The sequence below is a fragment of the Perca flavescens genome, chromosome 16 (genome assembly GCF_004354835.1).
Source record: "Perca flavescens isolate YP-PL-M2 chromosome 16, PFLA_1.0, whole genome shotgun sequence".
Lineage (NCBI taxonomy): Eukaryota > Metazoa > Chordata > Actinopteri > Perciformes > Percidae > Perca > Perca flavescens.
In genome coordinates, this window is record NC_041346.1 from 27,238,780 (window position 1) to 27,261,414 (window position 22,635).

Here is a 22,635-nt window from a genome sequence, read left to right on the forward strand (position 1 = left end):
GACAATGCTGTACTGTTCCTGTTTATATACACTTTTTTTTCTACCGAAAATGATTAGCGGTGGTCAGGGGGTACTTTAAAGAAACAATTCAAAAGGGGAACATTATTGAAAGAAAGTTTGAGAAGATATAGCCATGGAAGCTCCGCACTCCAGCCCAGCAGGTGGCGGTAATGCGCCTATAAAGAGGTTCGTTAACCGCCGATAAAACTCAAAGAAGAAGAACAAGAAAAACGACGCTCACAAACCCCCCTAAATTGTAGCAACTGAAACTAAATTTTGTCTATGAAACACATTTTTACCTAAAACCAGACTAACTTTACAGTTATATTAACTTATACAAACGAAATAACTTGCTCTAATTAACGACGACGAGTTACAGCTAACGATACATGATAACAACAATATTAGCTAGCCGCTAGCTAGCATTAGCTGTCAGCAAGCCAACTAGCTAACGTCAGCTTTTAGCTTTTAGCTTCTGCAAATAATTCTGACGTTGCTCGAGTTCAGCGACAACGTTTAAAAGCCAAAAACAATGTCGGACGACTATGAGTTCAGCGACGACACGACCATGATGAGGATGGAAGAGGACGGGGAGGCAAACAGCGACGAGCCGATGTCTGCAGCCGGGGACTGTGGCCCGGTGGGGGGCGAGGCCGAGGGATCAAGAATTGACGCCAGTAAAAACGAGGAGGATGAGGGGTAACGGCTACATTACACTTATCGTAGAGATGGAATGAGTCTCTCCACAATGAAACATGTCTAGCCAACCATTGTGACTCCATTAAAATACCGCAGCTGTGTTATAAACACCAAACCAAGTGCTGTTTCCCAGTGGTGGAATGTAACTAAGTACATCTACTCTACTGTAGCGTTACTTAAAGTGGTGTGCTAGTGAGTGTGTGAGTTCAGTGTGGTGATGGCTTGTGGAAAGAATTGTGGTTTGGTAATTGTGGTTCCTTTTTTAAATGTGCTGTTTTGTCAACAGTAAGATGTTTGTAGGAGGGCTCAGCTGGGACACGACTAAGAAGGACCTGAAAGATTATTTTTCCAAGTACGGGGAGGTTGTAGACTGCACTTTAAAACTGGACCCCATGACTGGCCGTTCACGGGGCTTTGGCTTTGTGCTCTTCAAAGAACCAGACAGTGTTGACAAGGTACTGGCCTGCTCCCGTGCATTAATAAAGTACTTCTAAGTACTTTAATGCCACATGCACAGTGCTGACCATTTTGTGTAATGATAAATGAAGCAGCCAAAAAAGGGAATTAATCCTGTATTATTGCTGTATGTTAAGAACCCGTGCTAGTTTTGCTTATTTTTAGGCAAATCAGATGTTAAGCTCTATGACTTGAATGCAAGGGCAAACTGGGGCTGAATTAATTAATGAATTTTTTTTTTAAATCTTAAATTATTTGCTGCTTTTCTCTGTTGTAGATCATTGTGAACTGAAAATCCTTGCATTTTGAACACAATTTGCAATTTTAAATATCACCTTGAGGTCTATGAACAGGATTGGTAAACTTCTCCTAAATAACCGGCAGATTCATTGATAATGAAAATACGACCCAGTCTGACAAAGAAACATCCTTTGCATTGGGGTTATATGTCTTTAATAGAAACAATCACCTACAAAAAAATAATTGTGAATTAACACTTAAAGATTTTTTTCTAAATGAGCCCTTTTGTCAATTATTTGTTTTTCCATGTAGGTTGCCACACAGAAGGAACATAAACTCAATGGAAAGGTTATTGACCCCAAAAAAGCCAAAGCCATGAAGAGCAAGGAGCCCGTAAAGAAGATCTTTGTTGGTGGTCTCTCTCCAGACACTCCTGAAGACAAAGTCAGAGAGTACTTTAGTGCCTTCGGAGAGGTACACATTTTTTCTAACATTCCCAGATTTAGCTTTTAGTTTATGCTGTGGCTCATTGGGATCATATTTTTATTTTTAAATCCATTTAATGAATTTGTTTCTCGTGGCTCTGCATGACTGTAAATCCAAATTAACTTCCTCATTGTTTCTATTTATAAACATAATTAAACACTTAGCTGGAGTCAATTGAACTTCCCATGGAAAACAAAACCAACAAAAGGAGAGGCTTCTGCTTCATCACATTCAAAGAGGAGGAACCAGTTAAGGGCATCATGGAGAAAAAGTACCACAATATTGGACTAAGCAAGGTACACACTTCTTTTTCTCTCCTGCCAAATAAGACTTTATTACCTGATAATTGCTTTAATTACTTTTACTTTTATAACTGATGCATATACGGAACAAAATTATAAATGCAACATTCATTCAATTCACGGGCAACAACTCTGGTGGACATTCCTGCAGTCAGCATGTCAATTGCACGCTCCCTCAAAACTTGCGACATCTGTGGCATTGTGCTGTGTGATAAAACTGCACATTTTAGAGTGGCCTTTTATTGTGGCCACCCTAAGGCACACCTGTGCAATAATCCTGCTGTCTAACTGTGAGGTGGATGGATTATCTCGGTAAAGGAGAAGTGCTCACTAACACAGATTTAGACAGATTTGTGAACAATATTTGAGAGAAATAAGCCTTTTGCGTACATAGAAAAAGTCTTTAGATCTTTGAGTTCAGCTCATGAAAAATGGGGGCAAAAACAAAAGTGCTGCTTTTATAATATTGTTCAGTGTAATTACTGTGGACATTCAACTTTACTGGTGTTCCTTCAGTGTGAAATAAAAGTGGCAATGTCCAAGGAACAGTATCAGCAGCAGCAGTACTGGGGAGGCAGAGGTGGCTACCCATCCAGGTCTCGAGGAAGAGGCGGTGGTGAGTGGAGAGAACTTTGCACGAATAGAAAAATGTAAATAATGCACCTTTTTCATCCTTAACGGTAAATTCAGAACTTTTGGAATAAGAAATTACAGTATAGGACCAGTTTTTGTACGGTTTGGCTTTGATGGATCATTTGCAGGGTTTTCCCCAACATCATAAAGCTTTGGCCACCACCCAAGCCGAATGAATGTAAAATCAACTTGAGCACCAAAACTAACTAAAACACTTTTCTCATATCTAAGGATTGTCGTTGGTCCCCAGTGGACTTCTTTAGCAAGTTTTGTCTTTAAGCCTTTTGAGTGTTAGTTATTATCTGCTTTAGGTTTTCCAACGTTTTGCTACACAGATATGGTGTAAATTATGATCCAAAATGATGTAAAATAAAAAAAAAATGTAACAATTTTTAGGGAGGGCCCCTAATAATATGTGCACCCAAGTCTTCCACAAACCTAGGGAAAACACTGCATTTTAACAAAATGCTGTCATTTTATTTGATGTCAGCTGTAATAAAGGGTTAAAATGCTCAATAATGTAATTTTAATAGAGATCTATCTAACTGCATGTAAAACAACAAGCACTTAATTAGTGTGATCAAAAGCATTTTATTTAAATCCTGTTTAACTGCAGGTCCCAATCAGAATTGGAACCAGGGTTATGGCAACTACTGGAATCAAGGCTATGGGAATTATGGCAATTATGGTTACAATAATCAAGGATATGGAGGATACGGTGGCTATGATTACCCTGGTTACAACAACTATTATGGATATGGTGACTACAACGGTGAGTAGAACACCCTGACGTGCTCCAGTTTCATTTTCCCTTCACTTTCTATTAGTTTTGAAATGACAAAAACCCCTGAAATCAGATTTTGCGCCCCGCTTGTAGATGAATCTGGTGGATATGGCAAGTCGCCACGGCGTGGTGGTCACACCAACAGTTACAAGCCGTATTAACGGAGGAAACTCATCTTCAAGTAGGTACGTAAAGACAAAAAAATACACCTTTTACTTTAAACTTAAGGTAGTTATATTTACTTTGCTGTTTTGGTAACATTATTATTAATTTCCTCTTGTAAATTTCTTTTTCTCAGCACCCTCAAGTGCTTTACAGTAGTGGTAACATAGAGGCTACAGTCTTGTGGCGATTATTTTAACAGCTGGCCTTCTGCTGCCTCTTTTGCACCTTCATTTTTTTTTTTTTTTTTTTTAAGTGTAAAGTTAACAGGTAAAGTACTGATACTACAGTAAATGGATGCCAAAAGTTAAGGATGTGCAAGGAAAACAGAAAAGGAAGTATGTTGTCTCCTAACTCTGACATACCTTGTTTGTACCTGCCAGCGGAGCTTCCTTGCAGGCCATGAGCTGACTCCCAGATACTCTCAGGGCCCGCTCAATGCGGACCGGGTACGAGAAGCATACGCTCTCGAATGCTGCCATTTGGTATGGTCTTACAACATCCTGTATCAGCATTTCTAAACTAAACAATATGGGACACGTCCAGCTTTGTCATCTTTCTTTCCATTTTACTTTCTTTGCAACTGTTTTTTATAATGTAAAACTTAAAATATACACATGTAATTGTCATTTTTTACAGGCCCTTACTCCCCCCACAAGTAATGATTATCAGTATGTAAAAAAATAACTATTTGCTTTTCAAAGGATACTACGTACAGCATTCTCTGGACTTTCCAGTTCCTATTGTTAATATATGCATTCCTAATCTTATCTAAAATGCTTGTTTCTTTATTTAGCTCTTGTAGCCAGTAAGTCCATGAGCTAAAACCTGGTTCGTATTTGGACGAGACTCTGTTGGGGGGGAGGGATAAAGTGCTTTACTTTGTGTACATGTATTGCTCTGTTTTGTCTTACTGACAGCGATGGAAAAAGACTCCTCGTTATGTTAATTTTCCTGTAACAAATTTTCCCTTTGATAACCTTCTGTAAAAGAAAGAAGTTTCCAGAAATTTGCATGTAATGTTTTCTTTAATGTGTATTTTTTTTTTTTTTTTTTTTTGGACCGATCAAAGGTTTCTTCCATTTAGTATTTTGACTTCTTCAATTTATTGCACTTCAGGATTTCTAGCTTATGGACTAACTATTATTTGTTGTTATTTTAAACTGTAAAATAATTGTTCTCAGTTTTTTTAATTGTTTATTTTATTTTTTTACATTGGACATTATAAACATGGGGGATTCCTGTTTTTATTTATAGTTTTAGCAGGTTTTGGTTCATCTATAGCTGATCTGTTTTGTTTGTTTTTCGTAGGTTTCAGAGTGATGAAAGACAGCAGAGCGCTGGTGGAGCGTTGGCCAGAGAGATGATGGTATCCAGCAAAGATCACTAGCTGATTGTAAGAAACTCATGAAGAGCACTATGACCTACACTACATTTCCTCTATATTTACCGGAGTATTTGTTGTATCCCAAAAGTTTTGGTGTTTTGCATTTATTTAGATTGCTGCAAAGTTTGGGCAGTTTGCATTTCCTAATCCTCTATTCTTTTTGTATTTAATGTTCTCAAATGCTATTTGTGAATTGCTTCAATTATTACATAACAGAAATGTTAGATTGGTTGGAACAGATCACACACACACATACATATACAGTATTGTAGTAGCAAAGAATGCATAAAATGCATTGTTACAATTTACTTTTTATCGTAGTCATCAGTCATATAATACATATGTTATTACAGAGTCTGACAGTCATAAACAGAATATATATATACAGGTAATTGGACATAAAGAAGTACAATAACAATAAAAATAAAGACTCATTTGGATATGTGATCCGTTGTGAAATAGTAATATTACGTCACATTGACTGTTGGAGTGTTCAAGAAGTATTTCAGCCAAGTTTCTAATAATTTAAGCTCTAATTTGTATCCTGTCATCGTAAGCTTTATCGTAGAGCATCCTGACCAATAAGCTTGCAGGTGTTACAAAATCATCTACCCTTTTTGAATTTACGTAAATATTTCTTGAAATGTCCGTTTGTTTGAGCTGAAATGATCTGAGACTCTCTTCACGAGAGCAATTACACGCTAAATAAAAGAGGTGAGCTTCATCCACCGTCTTCATCGCTTTCAGTCCTGAGCTGCTGAAGGAGTTCAGATCGGGTGTTATATCACATTTGTGGCAAAGAGGATGATGAGGATAACGATGATCAGCACAATCACACCAATTATGATCATCATTTTAATGTTTTTCCACCAGTATTTCCTGGCAACCCGTGTGGATGTTCTTTGGAAAGAGTCAGCCTGAAAAGAAACATAAAGGAAACCTAATTATACACAAGTGATGGATGAAGCCCCCAGATCTTTGACTTAAAGGGGAACACCTTTTTTACACATCAAAGTGTGTTTGCAGGTGTTGAGGAGTACCAGAGTTTCCTAAATGCGAAAAATATTGTATTCGTTGTTAGAGTAAAAACAAAATGTTTAATTCAAATTTAGGTATTGTGACTTGGTAAATACTTATTTTCTCGGGCTTGAAATCCAAACAGATTTTCCTTTCTATGGCCGTGAAGTTGGCATTAAACCAGAACCCTGGAGAGTACCAATGCATTATGTAAAAAAAAATGTTTTGTATAAAGTCAACAGAGGGAGCTGTGTGTGAAGTTTGATGAATTTGAGTAGGGCTAAGGACTACAAGTTTGAAAATTAAAAACAAACCTGGAGGAGTGTAGATAGACGGGAGTTAACTAGTCCACTGTAGCCCGCTCCTTCTCTCTACTAGGCTACTGACCTCTAGCTAAGCACAGCTGAATCTCCAACCTGAACTGTTGACAATCAAGTTGCATTGTGGGTAATGTAGGCACCAGAGTTTGACCAGGAAAAAGTGAATGGAATAAAAAAAAAAAGACCAGTTGTGGTTTAACTTTAACTACTTTGTATACAGTTAGATAGTTTAGTCCAGAGGTTCTCAACCTAGAGGTTAGGCCCCTCCAAAGGGTCACCAGATAAATCCGAGGGGTCGGGAGATGATTAATGGGCGAGAGAAGAAGAAAAAATGTTCTGAAACATTTTCATTTATTGGATGTTTCTCTAATGTTTACCATTTTGTTAAATACTGGATAATTTTACCTCTGAACTTAAAGCAGTTATTTAAATGAAACAATTTGGAAAGTTTAGATGGGAAATGTCTGATTAATGTACCTCATAAAATCATGAGTGCCCCAACTAAACACATGAAAAAAAGGTTTGAAACACTGTATTTTGAAAAGTTTAAAACCTTTTTTTTTTTTTATGTTAAATCTTAATATGTAAAGTAGTCTATGTCCTTCGCGTTCCACTTCCGGGATTGCCGCACGGAATTCCACCGGGAGCATGTATTTTCTTAGCCTGGTTGGCACCAGATCCTTCTCCGTTATAACTGAGAATCGGTCTTGGGAAGGTTCATTCACAGCCCATTTCCAAAGGGGCGTCGCCAACAGATGCCGCTCGAATGCCTCTGGGCGCAATTGGATAGTCCTTCAACCTTAGACTGTATATTAATGGACAGAGCATGTGTGACGTCACCCGTTGGTTTGTGGAGATCGAGTTTGCCGTTACGGGCGCAGCCATCCTGGTTGCGATTTTAGACGAGAGGGAGGAGTTACACATTCACTGACAATCACATCATAGCCACGCCCTAAAACACCCCCTGCTTTATCACCGATTTTAAAATCGAGACCATAATTAAAAAATTCTGTGTTGCAGAAGACTTAAAACTAGCGATTGAGACCATAAACTCATTATGAAAATGTTTACTGAGGTAATAAATCAAGTGAGAAGTGGGTCACTTTCTCATAGACTTCTACAGAAACCGACCTGCCGGAAGTTCGTCAGGGTTTTCCCAGGCTAGTTTCCTTCCGCCTTCTTTGTGTTGGAATTTTAAATCCGGTGGATTTGTGAGGACTATGGTTAACTGCTCCTCAGATCTCCGCAGGGTAAATTGAGACAGCTAGCTAGACTATCTGTCCAATCTGAGTTTACTCTCGCACCACTATTTTGCAGCGGCTCTGTGCAGAGTTTAGGACCATGACGATTGTGATTGGTTTAAAGAAATGCCATTAAACCAGAGCACGTTTTCCTCCCGTCCCCGAATGCTATGTGGAGTAGCCAGACCCTCCTTCAGTGCGCTTTGGAGGAGGGTCTGGCAAAGCGAGACCATATGTAAAGTAACCCACTATAGTTCCCTGACATAGCAAGTAAAAAAATACAATATTTTCCTCTGAAATCTTGTAAAGGAACAGAAAATTATAGTACAAGTATCTCAAAATTGTACGTAAGTACCTTACTTGAGTAAATGTTCTTAGTTACTTTTTTTTTTTAATGAAAGCCTAATCTCTAAACACACGGTACCGGGAGATACTTACAGACGCCTGCAGGTCATCAGTCTTGCCAATCAGATCATCTAATCTGTCCCCTCTCTCCAGCACTTTGCTGATGTTGTCTTTCAGAATAACTTTAACCTCGTTGACCTGGCCTTGCACCTCGTCGAGTTTAGCCGCCGAGCCAGTGGCCGGGGACTGAGACCTTGTGTCAGCCTGCGAGAAAAATGAGGACAAATTGTTATATTTTTAGTCACAATCTCTACAAATTCACCAGCACAAAAAAAAGCAAGCCCGTAGACGGGGGCTGGGCTATTTTTTATGTTTGCCCATTTTCTGTTTAAAGGTACACTGTGTAGTAGAAGTAGACCGATTAAACTGTTTTGCCGATTAATCGGCACCAATAGTTGATTGGTGGAACTATAGTTATCGGCAAAAATCCATACCGATAGTTTTTCCTGGTTGCGTCTGTTGCTGGTGGTTGCGCGCTGTGATTCATTACACAGTACACTGAGAGCTGAGAAGGGTCTGCTGGCCTCTAGAGGGTCTTTCTAGCCTTTACAGGTGATCTTCTATCCAGCCTGGAACTTGGGCCTTTTTTCGGGGTTGTTGAGCATTAAATCCAAACTGCTCATTCAAGATTTATCCACCTGATGTCCATAATTCATCACGTTTTCGGTAATTTCTGCCGCTAACTCCGTGCTACCCATAGACCAGGGGTCACCAACGCGGTGCCCGCGGGCACCAGGTAGCCCCCAAGGACCACATGAGTAGCCCTCAGGCCTGTTCTAAAAATGAAAATTGAATATTGATATTATCGGTTACCCACCTTGTTAAGTCATTGTTGATAATTATTGTGAGAAATCATTAACATGACCAGTGTCTTCACATAAATGAGTATCATTAATCATTAATAATCATATATAACTAAAGGCAAACTGAGCAAATTTGTTATTTCAGAAGAGTGTATCAAACTGGTAGCCCTTCGTATGACTCAATACCCATAAAGTAGCTCTCAGTTTCAAAAAGGTTGGTGACCCCTGCCATAGACAGTAGGTGCTACTGACAAGGGAATCTCCCATGATGCCTTTGTTTGTTTTCAACCAATGGGAAGGCAGGTGCGTCACACATTACGCCTTATATGGGCATCCAAGCGAGGACAACGATCAGTTTAACTGTTTTTATTTGTTATTTATTACTTTTTGTTTCAGTTTGAATGAACGTCTTTTATTGACTTCAATATTTATTTCATTTAGCATGTTTTCATGGTTCAATACAGTTTTTTTATTTTTATAACAAAGTTAAGCACTGTTTTACTTGGAGTGTCATGTTTGCATTTGTAACTACGATAGCCATAGCTATGACAACATGTCTTCAAATGTTTGTTTAATGTTGACCAGTTGCCAGATCTTGTATGAAACACAACCTATTCACACAATCCAAACACCATATACAATTTTCAACCTGTTTGTCACCTCAACCTGGCAACCTATAACCCAGTTGCGCAGTTGATCTCTGCGCAAGCTTCGCGGAAAGTTTAGACCCGAAAGCGAGCAGATAAAAATGGCAGGTGAAGGTGGTGTTCCTGCAAAGAAATCGAATATATAGCTGTAAATTTCAACATTTTAGATGCATCTTACCCTAGTTATATCGACAACCTCCACGCTTTTTTCGCATCACCCAGCACGTTAAAACCCAGCGGCACCATCGCGCAGAAGAAGCACATAAGGGCACACGGGTGATTTCATCATGAAAGAACAGACCGAGGCAGATAAATGTGAAGCTGAAACTCAAGATGGCAATGTTGGTCGCACAGACTTACAGTACACTTAACAGTAAACACCCCCTCCACGGTTGCGCCACCACGCCCCCGCACAAATCTCCCGGATTTTGAAAACCAAATGTTGGCAGGTGTGGTTAAGATACCAGCAGACAAGCTAATCCAGCTCAAATTAGTGCATGACAAATTACCAAAATTAAGTATTTGAACCTCATAATTAAATCCAAAATGAGGAGGCAAACTGCAAAAGGTCCACTTTCAGAAAAAAAGAGCCCCGATTTCCACTGGGCTGGCTACGGGCCTGCTTAAAGTCAGACATACTGTCGGAGCAGAAGCCTCTGTAATGACATTTAAATGACCAAACCTCACTTCCTGTTAACAGGAGAGCGAGCCAGATCAGGTGTGTCTCAGTTTATTGAGGCCCATGTGATTGTCACATGAAAATCTCGAGCATAAAGTCCACCTGGTTAGCACGGTATTCTTACACGAGAATAAGAAGGGAATGATTTTAAATGATATTAGCATGAAGAACAATCGATATCTTAAAGCATAAACAATATTTGAGTTAAAAACTAAACTTCCTTGTATAAAAACGTACACCACTCACCATGGAAGCTCAGTTTCTCAGACGCAACCAACAAAACAACTCCTACAAGAAAAATAAAAGCCTCCACAAAGTCCGGTTATCCAGTCCTGCCAGTATAGTAAACACACGCAGAGATCTGTGCTTCTTGTGACTATATGAGTCACACGGTAAGAGCTGAACAAATGTCTGCTGAAGGTTGCAACTCTCCTGTTACTCATTAACTCCCGGTTGCCTCAATCAAAGTCTCATTGGCTTAACAGGAACCAGTCTTCATCGCCACGAAGAACTGAAGTCCGATAATGAACACGCAGTACTTTCATTTCCTGCTTTTCATGGACTCTGCTACTACACATTAAATGATTCAAGAGTAGTGGGATAGTTAAGACAATAAAAGAACACATTCTAGTTTAAAACATAAAGTTTTGTCCCAGTTCTACGTGTTCACGTACCATCAGCTGTCAGTGTTGAGCAGATGTGTCCAGACAAAGGGCTCTGTTTTCAGCAGAGAGATATTTGCAAGGCAATAAAGGGGTGAAGTCACACGGTTGCTTCATTTCCTCATCCTGTGTTGTGCAGATTGTTATTTCAGTAGCCAGTGACAGTTTATCTATGCAAATGTGCGATTCCATGCTGTTTTGAAGCATGAGTTTACCTCAGTTTAGCACCCAGAATGAATTCTGCAACAGTAGCTCCACTTTGTAAACATTTTGCCAGACATATTCAAGAACAATAATAACATAATTAATGGTGTGTAAATACCACTGACTGATACTGACACTGACTAACACAAGTAAAACTCCTGGATTTAAAGTGATACTCAAGTAAATGTAAGAGAATTGACCCTGATGTAGTTACATAGAGAAAGAAAATAATTGTACATACGCTTTCTTTAGTGCTGAGAGTGTGATGCATCGACAATATACTTAAAGCCATACATCTGTGAAAATGCCAGTTTTTCCCTCTTCCCTGTCAAACTATCGCCTCACTTTGGAGCATTGTTTAGCATGATATGGATTCTTAGATTGTCTCGTTTCATATGATACCAATATCTTCACAGAGCCTCTGGATCGATCTCAAGATTTTATGAATTGATATCGGATCAAAATCAAATCAAAATGTAACTTAAGTAAACGTATAAATGTTCTCATTATGCAAAATGGCCCATTTCAGAATAATATATATTGTATTACTGATTAGAATTATTGGGTAAATGTACTTAGAAGTCAAGACATCATCTTGTTCATATAATCCTAAATATATACAGTACAGGCCAAAAGTTTGGACACACCGTCTCATTCAATGCGTTTCCTTTATTTTCATGACTATTTTCATCGTAGATTCTCACTGAAGGCATCAAAACTATGAATGAACAAAAGTGTGAAATAACTGAAAACATGTCTTATATTGTAGTTTCTTCAAAGTAGCCACCCTTTGCTCTGATTACTGCTTTGCACACTCTTGGCATTCTCTTGATGAGCTTCAAGAGGTAGTCACCCGAAATGGTTTTCCAACAGTCTTGAAGGAGTTTCCAGAGATGCTTAGCACTTGTTGGCCCTTTTGCCTTCACTCCGCGGTCCAGCTCACCGCAAACCATCTCGATTGGGTTCAGGTGGTCCGGTGACTGTGGAGGCCAGGTCATCTGGCGCAGCACTCCATCACTCTCCTTCTTGGTCAAATAGCCCTTACACAGCCTGGAGGTGTGTTTGGGGTCATTGTCCTGTTGAAAAATAAATGGTGGTCCAACTAAACGCAAACCGGATGGGATGGCATGTTGCTGCAGGATGCTGTGGTAGCCATGCTGTGGTATTACTCTTTTTTTTTTATACATAAAAGGTCTAAGTCCCAGTAAGCACACATACGTGGTACTTCTTCCACCACAAAATAAGTTGCCAAATTCAAGGCAAGGCAATGCAAGGCAGCTTTATTTATATAGCACATTTCAGCAACAGGGCAATTCAAAGGTGAGTTCATATCATAGTTATTTTATTAGTTTTTATTTTATATCATTATTTCATGTATTTATTTACTTTTCTTTTTATTTAATCAAAGACTTTCTATAGCTAAACCGTCTCTGATTTAATTTAATTAAGCTCATGGATGTATTAAGGGTAAGAGATTAAGCTTTCAGCGCCATCTTGAGGCTGTCCGTGCTGCTGCCTGAAAGACTTCCACTTGTAAACATCCTCGTTCAGCAGCTCACACAGCCGTTTACAGAAAACCCACCGAAAAGATGAGTACTTAAATGTGTATTCATAAGACTATTATAATAATTATTATTATTTCAAACAACCTCATACGACTACCGTTGCATCGGTTGTTTTCCGTCAAACCCGCCTGTCTTAAATCGACTTCACTAACAGTTAAAATCAGGCAAACATCCAACCAAGCGGTCTACGCTTCACATGCTTCTCAGCTCAGCCGCCATAGTTAATTATTGCTTATTATAATCAGTGTCGGCGGACGTCAGAAGGTACTTTCACTTAAAGTGCAACGGTGCCGTTTTTTCGGTTAAATTCAACTTCCCTGCACCGACCAACGAGCCGAAAATGAATCCGAGCGGAGCAGCCCGCAGCGGGAAGACTTTCCTGTTCACATCCGAGTCTGTTGGAGAGGGACACTCCGGTACTGTATTCATGTTTAACTGTGTGTGTGTGTGTGTGTATACCTGCATGGGCATGTTCACTTTCTGTCTGTTAAAGTCAGTGGTGAAAAAAAGTAACGCGTTACTCTGTAACATTCTGTAGTTAAGTTAAAGCAGTGATGTAAAGTAACTAAGTACATTCAGCTACATGGCAGTGATGGGTGGAAATAACCCGAGTACATTCAGTGGTGGTCAGGCTGCTTTACTTAACTTCACGGACTTTACTTGAGCATTTCCAGTTTTTGCTAGTTTAATTTAATCTTCTACTCCACTGCATTTTAGAAGGAAACTTGTACTTTTTACTTAACTGCAGTTATTTAACAGCTTTGGTTACTTTAGGCTAAATCCTCTGAACACGCACGAGTTTTCAGTTATTAGAGATCACTGCTCAGATTGAAGGTGGGCCGGAGCTTTGATGGGGATTTATTAGGTCACAAATGTTATTAGGTCACAAATGTTATTAGGTCACAAATCTTCATCTCGAAATAAGAATGGACAAAAAAAACTGCCCTAATTTGTGCAATAAAGCTAACAGGAGACTCAATAAGATTACCTTACATGTCATTTAGCTGACGCTTTTATCCAGAGCGACTTATATGTGTGTGTGTGTGTGTGTGTGTGTGTGTGTGTGTGTGTGTGTGTCAGAGGTCACACACCTCTGGAGCAACTAGGGGTTAAGTGTCTTGCTCAGGGACACATTGGTTGATGTATCGCAGTGGGAATCGAACCCGGATCTCATATCCACTGCGCCTTCACCACCCAAGATGTTGATCAATTAGTCTAAACGCATTCACACAGTCCTGTAAAGAGTTCTAATGAAAACACCTTTGTGGGTACTTTGTTCAGGGGTTTTAATAATCAGTTAATCTGCTAAATTATAATGCATGGCAAGGTTGGATATTTCACTTTCATACTGCACATTTTTGCCTTAAACAATTGGTCTAGACTCTAGATTATTTAAAGTAGATTTCAGACTAATGTCTATATTTTTATTTGACTTCAAGAAATCTTGCCAGGACATGTTTCTTTAGTATTCACCAAAGTGCAGCACACCCCACAATGTTTAGTTAGTGTGACTCATGGCCGGATCCTATTCATCAGGAAAGCACATCTAAAGTAGTCTGGCTATCACAAGACCAAGCTCAATCTTTTAAGACTGAGCTGCAGGGTGAAAGAGACAGATTGGGTTTACCCAGTCTACAGCTAAAGTGCTCACTAACTCTAATTTCAGCTGCAACAGTCAAAGTGATGAACACATTAATGCATCAATAATTATAATCCTGTAATATATATTATTCTGAATTGGGCAATTCTGCATACATTTTTACTTTTGGTACTTGCAGTAAATATTGATGCTAATTCCTATGTACTTTTACTTACATTTTTAATGCAGGAATTTTACTTATAACTAAGTATTTCTACACTGTGGTATTGAGTCTTTTACTTAAGTAAAAGATTTAAATACTGCTAGTTTTCAAAAACAATACATGTATAGAGGTGTCTGTCCCTGTTCTTTCCTTTTACATCTCTGACTTTGTGTTCACAGATAAAATGTGTGACCAGATCAGTGATGCTGTGCTTGATGCGTACCTGAGTCAAGATCCCGACTCTAAAGTGGCTTGTGGTGAGTTGTAAAACCGGATATTTAAGTTTTTATTAAACTCCCACTCTAGTCAAAAATATCTTTTGCATATTGTGACTTCACTTGGATGTTTGAGCTTCACTGTGCAGAGTGATGAATGAGCAGAGTTTAACGCTAGAAGACTGTTTTTACATTCATCTGCTAACAGAGGAACATTTCTTAAATCTCAGTCATAAACTTACACATACAGACATGATTTCTAGTTTGGAAGCCAATTATGGTTCAATATGCAAAAGACTTTTCAGTTAAGTAGGGGACATCTGTGTGCAGCAGTTAAACTTTTCATAATCATAGATTTTTTTTTTAATGAGGGACAAGAAACGGATGTAATTCAATAATATTTCTTGACACAAACCTCATGTTTTGAATACTTTCTGCCAAAAAGCCTACTGGAACAATTCAATATGAATCAGAATCAATTCTATGGCTTGTTTTGAGGCTTCACAGAAGTGCGCAGAATATTTCCTTTGGTTTGTTTACTCATAACTCTTCTCAGTCAATAATCTGGCTGTGAGCTAAACTGGAAAGCAACGCGAGAGGGTTTTAAAATCCAAAATGTAGCCCTGTGTGGACCACCGCAAATCAAAACTAAAACGGTAGCAAACATGAAATCAATATAGCCGTTAATACTTGTTTGAGTCTAATGTCAAAGGTGTTTTGATAACTAATAATGAACAGCCAATTATCTCTGACTGGATCAGTGTTTCCCCTTTTGAGCAAAGTTCAGTACAGCATTATCTTGTGGCTGATTACATGCATTCAACTCCCGCTGAAACATCTTAACTTTATTTTTTTTCAACCTGGACCCTATTTTTCAATTTTTTTGTGTCTAACACTTTTTGAAATTGGTCCAATATTAAGAAAAAACGCTGCAGTCGGCAGCGGCAAAACAGTAAGCTGCAATGTAACGTCAGTGGGCAATTGCGCACCTTTTTAATTTACGTCCAATACAAGTGCCGTTTTGTAGTGTCTTACTACATTATAGAAAGGATCCCTAGAATTGACTGTTTTCAGAAAATTGTTTGATACACAAAAAGTGCCTGAGTCAAATTCTTGTCAAGTAAAATCCTCTTGTTGCAGAATGTGTGGCGAAGACGGGCATGATTTTACTGGTCGGAGAAGTGACGTCTAAGGCCATCGTGGATCTCCAGTCAGTGGTCCGAAATACTGTGAAGAAGATTGGCTACGATGACTCTTCAAAAGGTGGGATTCTTATTTGAATGACTTTAAAGGCGCTCTAAGCGACGCTGGGTGACGTCACTTCTTGTTGACGTTCTGTTATTGGCTGGAACACTGTTTGTTATGTTTGGTGGTGCAGGTTGGCCCAGTTTGTTTTACTTGCCGTTTGTGGAGCCTGGGCTGTCTACTGAGACCACGTTTTTTTTTTTTTTTAACAGTGTGTTCAGGGGACAGGCAGCTAGCGGATAGTGAGGAGATGTTTGCTGTATGTGACAAAAACATTTGTAGCCTAAAAAACGCGTTACATCGCATAGAGCACCTTTTAAATTTATGCAGAATTATCCCGGGAATTAGGGATAGACCAATAATCGGGCCATTTTTTGGCAGTTTGCAGATTATCTGTTTTATTTGCCTGATAACCGATAAAGTGAATTAATTAAAAAGTGGTCTACTTTGTTTCGGCTCCAGCTCTGTGTCTGTCCCTCTGCTTCTTTTTCACTCCCCACTGAGTCTGACTTAATGTCCCGCCCACAACACCATCTGACTATCTCTTACTGGGGATTATGTTGAAAGTTTTAAATGTATTAAATGATTGCTTAAAGCATTTAACAAAAGTTTTGTTTTTGGATTTTGTAACGTTCCAAAATCTTAATTTTGACTTAAAGCTTTAGTGCGTAACTTTTTGATATTAATGAACGTCCGTTACATTCTAGCCGTTGCCAAATGAGTTGCTACAAAGCTAATTAAGACTATCAGGTCCACACAACTCTCTCTGGATCTCTCAGTATTGTTATGTTCAGAAGATTGTGGCATCCGGTGACTTTCGCGCGCAGAAGCTCGAGTGAAGATAACGAAAAGACCATCATGTTTTTTTAATCCTCCGCGTCCTCCTTGGAGCGTTCACAGAAGGCTTGTATCATGTGGACGCGCCAACAGTTTTCATTATTTAGAATTCCTCATGGGGGTGACAGAAACTACGCACTATAGCTTTAAAGATTTGTTTTGTTCACTCTATATGCATATCGGTTCCAAGTATTGATTATCGGTTTTATTGACTACTAATAATCGATATCGGTCTTGAAAAACCAGTATCAGTCGATCCCTACCGGGAATTTAAGCTAATGATTCTCAACTGTGATCTGCAGGTTTTGACTATAAGACCTGCAATGTGCTGGTGGCGCTGGAGCCGCAGGCTGTGGAGATCTCGGACTGTGTGTTTGAAGGCAGGGATCAGGAGGACATCGGTGCAGGGGACCAGGTTCAGTATTTCACCTTTAAACCTCCACTTTATCTACTACTGACTTACTATAACGATTCACCACGTGGAAGTTATGACATGAAAAAGGTTGTAAAAAGTCACTTTGGTAAAGGAGCCCTTATAGAGCATTTGCAATGAGATTGTTGTCATTTATTGTAGTGTGTTTTTATTGGCTACTTCATTTTTATTTTATTTAAAAGCTGAATTTAACATTTCCTTTTAAACAATTTGTTTAATAGACTAGACATCAGAAGAGTCTGCAGCTATGCTAGCAGCTCTATGTGACTGTGCTGTTCACCCTCTTAGTTAGCATGCTAACATTTGCTGATAAGCATTTTTTTTATAGCAATCATTGTGCAAACCACATGCATATCTTTACTGAGTGGACTGAGTCCAACGATTGTATGGAAATTTCTGCTTCCCAATGGTCCGTGACACTGTAGAATGCTGCTTTTAAAATAATTAACTTACTAAACTAACTAAAAAAAAAACAACAACAAACTTTAACCTGAGGATCCATCAAATAGTTGTAGACATTTCACTCAAAACCAAAAATGTCAACCTCATGGTGGCACTAGAGGAAAAGTCAGGGGATCAACAAAGTCATTAGGATTCATCCTCTGGGGAGCGTGAATGTCTGTATAAAATTGAGTACCAATCCATCCAGTAGTTGTTTCCAATATTTCAGTCTGGACCAAAGTAGCGGATAGACTTTATCACGCCTCGAGGCACGCTGCTCTGGTAGCTGATAAAACATTTACTGCATTTACTTCAATTTAAAGTGCCCATATTATGAAAAAAACACTTTTTCTGGGATTTGGGGTGTTCTTTTGTGTCTCTGGTGCTTCCACACACACAAACTTTGAAATAAATCCATCCATGCTGTTTTGAGTAAGATACGGTTTCTGAATGTGTCCTGCCTTCAGTCTCCTAGTGAGCTGTTCAAAATCGGCTCGGAAGTCACAGTCCGAAATGAGATGGCTAACCACAACCATTAGCTCGTAGCGTTAGCATGCTAACGCTAATGCTAACGCTAGCAAGCTACATCGTTCTCAATAGCAAAGCACTGCTACAACACACACAAGTTCACCATAATCTACAAAATAACTACTTCCAAGTGCGCCCTCATTTAGAAGTCTCCCAGCTAATCCTGCCTTGTAACTGACCGAAGTTGGAGAAACAGCCTTTCTTTTACTGTCTATGGAGCTAGCTAGCTGACATGATCTACATCTGAGCTACTGAGCATGTGCGAGTGCAATCAAAGTACGCTTCTAGTACAGAAGAAGAAGATGAAAAGAGGTCTCACTCTGTAGCTAAAACAGAAACCAGGTGAAAAGAGGATCTGCAGCAGTGAGAGAGAGCTGTGCAGTACAACAAAAATATGTTGTTTTTTGAAAATTAAACCATGTAAACCTATTCTGGTACAACCTTAAAATACAATTATGAACCTGAAAATGAGCATAATATGGGCGCTTTAAGGATCTGAATTTGAAACTTTTGGCATGACTTCTCAGACTGGGTTTCTGACATTTCTGCAATTTATCGTGCTGCCTGTCTCCGCAGGGTTTGATGTTCGGCTACGCCACCGACGAGACCGACGAGTGCATGCCCTTAACCATCATTCTGGCTCACAAACTGAACTACAGGATGAAGGAGCTCTCACTGAACGGAGAGTGTCCTTGGATACGACCGGACTCCAAATCACAAGTGAGCCATCTCGAAAGCGCACAGAAGAGCCAACTTGTGGACTAAGAAGGGAATTGTTGGGTCTTTGTAAATTATAGAGTGTGGTCTACACCTACTCTATCTTTAAAGTGTCTTGAGATAACTCTTTTTATGATTTGATACTATAAAAAAAAATGTAATTGAACTAAGAATTAAAAGTCACCGACCGTGAACCGCAGCGTTTCCTGGATTGACTCTGACCTTTTGTTTCTTGATATTCCCCATCCCTCTCCCCTCTTTTCCTGTCTATTAAAGACATAAAATGTCAGGCAGGTGTGTGCGAGGCAGCAGGGAAATGCAGACAATCCAGGCAAACAGTTGAGTTATTTATTGAAGAAAGGAGGATACAGAAGCTTACAGGCAGGCAGGTACAGACACAGATACAGGTTCAGATGGCTGGAAAGCAAGACACGAAACAACATAGACTAGGTTTACATGCACATAATATTCCGGTTTTTGCCCTTATTCCGAAAAAGGCGATATTCTGATTAAGCTGTTTACGTGGCTAATGAAAATTAATAATCCCCTTCTTTTTTTGGTTTACATGCAGCCACGCAAAAAGGACGTACCGCCGTTCCTCTTTCATTCCTTCAACGCTCTTCTTGAAAAAGCTTGACGTCGCCGACCCTTTTCAGCTCCTTTACATTTACGTTATGTGACGCACACAAATGTCAAGCCTCTTGAAATACCACAACAGCACACACGCAAGCCCCGTCTCTGTGCTCATGTTGTGTTTTGAAGTTTGGTGTTGACTGACCAGGCATTTTTTCGATGCTTTGGAGGTACGTGATGCTACTCTGGAAGTTGGTCGGTGCCCTGAAGTATTTTTGCCCTCTTTTCTGCAGGTCACAGTGGAGTATAGAGACAACATGGGAGCCATGGAGCCGATGCGCGTTCACACTGTGGTCATCTCCGTACAACACAGCCCGGACATCACCCTGGAGGAGATCAGACGCAATCTGATCGAGAAGGTGGTGAAGCTCGTCATTCCCGCCAAGTACTTGGATGACAAGACCATCTACCATCTACTGCCAAGCGGGAAATTCCTTACGGGTGGCCCGCAGGTGAGTGAGGACTAAAACCACAGCGGGAAATGCAATTAAAAAAAAGAAAAAGAAGATGAATCAATGTGTGGGCAAGACGAAGTTTGTGTTTTTGTGTCATAAGAGCGATGCAGGACTCACAGGGCGTAAAATCATAGTGGACACATACGGAGGATGGGGTGGTCACGGAGGAGGGGCTTTCTCCGGAAAAGACTACTCCAAAGTGGATCGGTCCGGAGCTTATGCGGCACGCTGGGTCGCCAAGTCTCTGGTCAAAGCCGGACTGTGCAGGAGAGCCCTCGTTCAGGTGAGGAGGTTCATTAAGCTGCACTTGTTGATCACTTTTTGTGTAATAATTGTGCATAATAATAAAATAATTTCAAAAAAAAGAAGGTAAAAACTTTTTTTTTTCTAATTGTATCTAGAAGATTAAATCTGCTACAAAACAAACTTACTGAATAACTGAGTTGTGGACAAAACAAGACATCGGAGGACGTCCTCTTGGGCCAATTATATTATAGACCAAACAACTAATCGAGAAATTGAGAAAGTAATCGACAGATACTTCGACAATGAAAATAATTGTTGCAGGCCTTAGCAGAAACCACAAAAAAACATACTTAAGTGTGATTTATGCCTGTGCGTAAAAATCTATGCTGTGGCTTAGTACGTAGGTACATGGAGACACAGACACTACGCCGTGCTCCTCTTGAGAAATGTAACTACACGTTGCGGCGACGCACGTCGCTTGGCCGATGCTTGGTAGCGTTGCATTTCCCCCGACTCATTTCCTGGTTCTCCTCCATAAACAACGTGAGATCAAGGAGAGAGTTAACTTCTCCTGCTCCAGATTTCCCACCGTGGTCAGAAAGAACAGGGGAGACACTTTGGTTCTCTCACTATTGCCGTTTTTTCCACTACATGGTACCTGCTCGGCTCGGCTCGGCTCGGCTCGGCTCGGCTCGACCCGGCCGCGGTGCCCCGTCCTCCATTTTCCATTGCAGATTTAGTACCACCTCAAGCATGAGGCGAGCGTGGCTGATCGTCATAGCGACGCCACAGGAAACTTGCGTGACCTAATGCGACATACACACAGAACGTCGAAGGTGTGTAGTGTTTTTGATTGTTTGCCAGAAGACAAATTTAGTTTCAAAAGAAGCTGGAGGCAGCGAAAAAAAAAACACAGCTGGCTAAACTATTTAAAAATTTGTTCAGGACATCCCCGCCTGTCGCTAGCAACGATGACGCAGTGATTAGTGACCATTCTCTCCAACCAATCAGGAGTCTGCAGGTTTTCACGTCACCTTTTGGTTTCGGCTCAGCTCGCTTGGAACCTGGACGGAGGTGGTACTAAAAGAAGTACCTGTCGGCAGGTACTAGGGACTTTTTTTCGTAATGGAAAACCAAAAAAGGCAAGTAGAGGCGAGGCGAGTCAAGCAGGTACCATGTAATGGAAAAACGCCATATGACTCTAAAGTTGGTACTCGCTCCGAAGCTAATCACTCTAACTCTCTCACTCGCTCTACCACACACACACACACATATGCCGGCCCTGCTATTCTCGCCACTTACGTAGGCTTCGCTGAAAGCTCTGCGTGGAGCCTCCCGCAGAACCATAAATCACGCTTAACACACCACAACGGACACAAAACATCCAGGAATCAGAGGCTAAAAGGCAAATAATGGCATGATGAAGTTAGATTTGCTGATGACTGAAAGCGTCGGTGTCTGTTCTGCCTCTTAGATCTCCTATGCGATCGGTGTGAGCCACCCACTCTCCATCTCTGTGTTTCACTACGGCTCGTCGAACAGGGACGAAGACGAGCTGCTGCAAATAGTACAAAAGAACTTTGACCTGAGGCCCGGGGTCATTGTGAAGTAAGTGTAGTTGTTCACAGCTGAACCCTCATCGTTGTAGTGTTATTCTGTAAAAATATAACCGTGTAATGTTGACTTCTTTCACAGAGAGCTGGGTTTGAAGCGGCCAATCTACCAGGCCACTGCCTGCTACGGCCACTTTGGCAGAGAGGAGTTCCCCTGGGAAAAACCAAAGTCTCTGGTGTTTTGAGCTCCAATCCCATTCCAGTCATGTCCTAACAACCAGTCATGAAACCAAAATCCATACTGTATATCTTAATACGACAGAGATGTTTTTCTCTGACCTCAAACTGTAAGGCAGTGGTCAGTGCCTTTCTGAGAAATGAATTTAGATTTTCTTTTTATCATGATTGAGATACTTTCCTGTATGAGAAACTTTACTTATTGTTAAAAAGAAATGATGCAATCAATGTGATTTTTAAAAATTAAGGAACAATTGTCAGATTCTGTAAAATGTATAAAAATCATGCATTTTGTAACTTGTAATAAATAATATTTGGTGATTGAAAAAGCTGTATAAGACTTTCTCGAGGACTCCATTTTAAAATCTGAGGTGCTTTTACTTTTCTTGATTAGTAATAAAAGAAAAGGGTAACATGAGTTAATGTACTTAGTTCCTTTTTTCACTGCTAAAAAAAACATTTACTCCAAGTACTGTACTTCAGTACAATTCTGAGGTACTTGTACTGCCCATTTCATGCTACTTTATACTTTTACTCCACTTACTTACTTTGCAGAATCAGATAATTAATCCAAAATGTAAATCAACTAATCATTTATAAT

The 22,635-nt window shown here is 39.9% G+C and overlaps 3 protein-coding genes across 8 annotated transcripts; 2 read left to right on the top strand and 1 right to left on the bottom strand.

Annotated features, from left to right (window-relative positions):
• The first annotated feature begins 123 nt into the window (after positions 1-123).
• hnrnpd (heterogeneous nuclear ribonucleoprotein D) lies at positions 124-5,873 on the top strand. 5 transcript variants are annotated; one of them, XR_003694557.1, is made up of 9 exons: positions 127-699; positions 986-1,154; positions 1,708-1,869; positions 2,046-2,177; positions 2,700-2,799; positions 3,433-3,588; positions 3,694-3,785; positions 4,146-4,247; positions 5,074-5,873. XR_003694557.1 is itself a non-coding variant. In XM_028601111.1 (8 exons), the coding sequence occupies exons 1-7, from the start codon at positions 533-535 to the stop codon at positions 3,759-3,761; spliced, it is 954 nt and encodes a 317-aa protein (XP_028456912.1). In that variant the 5' UTR covers positions 127-532; the 3' UTR covers positions 3,762-3,781; positions 5,074-5,873. The 5 variants fall into 5 exon arrangements, 3 of the variants coding, with proteins under 3 accessions (XP_028456913.1, XP_028456912.1, XP_028456911.1); XR_003694558.1 differs by having other exon boundaries at positions 3,694-3,781; XM_028601111.1 differs by lacking the exon at positions 4,146-4,247 and having other exon boundaries at positions 3,694-3,781.
• On the bottom strand, positions 3,392-11,039 carry si:ch73-234b20.5 (vesicle-associated membrane protein 8). Of its 2 annotated transcripts, none has more exons than XM_028601114.1 (3): positions 10,936-11,039; positions 8,166-8,336; positions 3,392-6,066 (listed from the first exon to the last, which is right to left on the bottom strand). In XM_028601114.1, exons 1-3 carry the CDS (start codon positions 10,936-10,938, stop codon positions 5,929-5,931), a joined length of 312 nt encoding a protein of 103 aa, XP_028456915.1. In that variant the 5' UTR covers positions 10,939-11,039; the 3' UTR covers positions 3,392-5,928. The 2 variants fall into 2 exon arrangements, with proteins under 2 accessions (XP_028456915.1, XP_028456914.1); XM_028601113.1 differs by lacking the exon at positions 10,936-11,039 and adding an exon at positions 10,508-10,916.
• A 1,584-nt stretch (positions 11,040-12,623) lies between these two features.
• Positions 12,624-22,345, top strand: mat2al (methionine adenosyltransferase II, alpha-like). Its single transcript, XM_028601861.1, has 9 exons — positions 12,624-13,108; positions 14,674-14,751; positions 15,850-15,972; positions 17,094-17,206; positions 18,770-18,913; positions 19,777-19,995; positions 20,099-20,281; positions 21,719-21,852; positions 21,940-22,345. Exons 1-9 carry the CDS (start codon positions 13,033-13,035, stop codon positions 22,040-22,042), a joined length of 1,173 nt encoding a protein of 390 aa, XP_028457662.1. The 5' UTR covers positions 12,624-13,032; the 3' UTR covers positions 22,043-22,345.
• The last annotated feature ends 290 nt before the right edge of the window (positions 22,346-22,635 follow it).

Bases quoted from the DNA above. Each gene is read 5' to 3' on its own strand.
- hnrnpd (XM_028601111.1), top strand. From the start codon at position 533: ATGTCGGACGACTATGAGTTCAGCGACGACACGACCATGATGAGGATG. The intron at 1,155-1,707 runs GTACTGGCCTGC...TTTTCCATGTAG, and splicing joins AACCAGACAGTGTTGACAAG to GTTGCCACACAGAAGGAACA. The intron at 2,178-2,699 runs GTACACACTTCT...GTGTTCCTTCAG, and splicing joins ACAATATTGGACTAAGCAAG to TGTGAAATAAAAGTGGCAAT.
- mat2al (XM_028601861.1), top strand. From the start codon at position 13,033: ATGAATCCGAGCGGAGCAGCCCGCAGCGGGAAGACTTTCCTGTTCACA. The intron at 13,109-14,673 runs GTACTGTATTCA...TTGTGTTCACAG, and splicing joins TGTTGGAGAGGGACACTCCG to ATAAAATGTGTGACCAGATC. The intron at 17,207-18,769 runs GTTCAGTATTTC...CTGTCTCCGCAG, and splicing joins ACATCGGTGCAGGGGACCAG to GGTTTGATGTTCGGCTACGC.
- si:ch73-234b20.5 (XM_028601114.1), bottom strand. The intron at 6,067-8,165 runs GTAAGTATCTCC...GTTTCTTTTCAG, and splicing joins CTGATGACCTGCAGGCGTCT to GCTGACTCTTTCCAAAGAAC.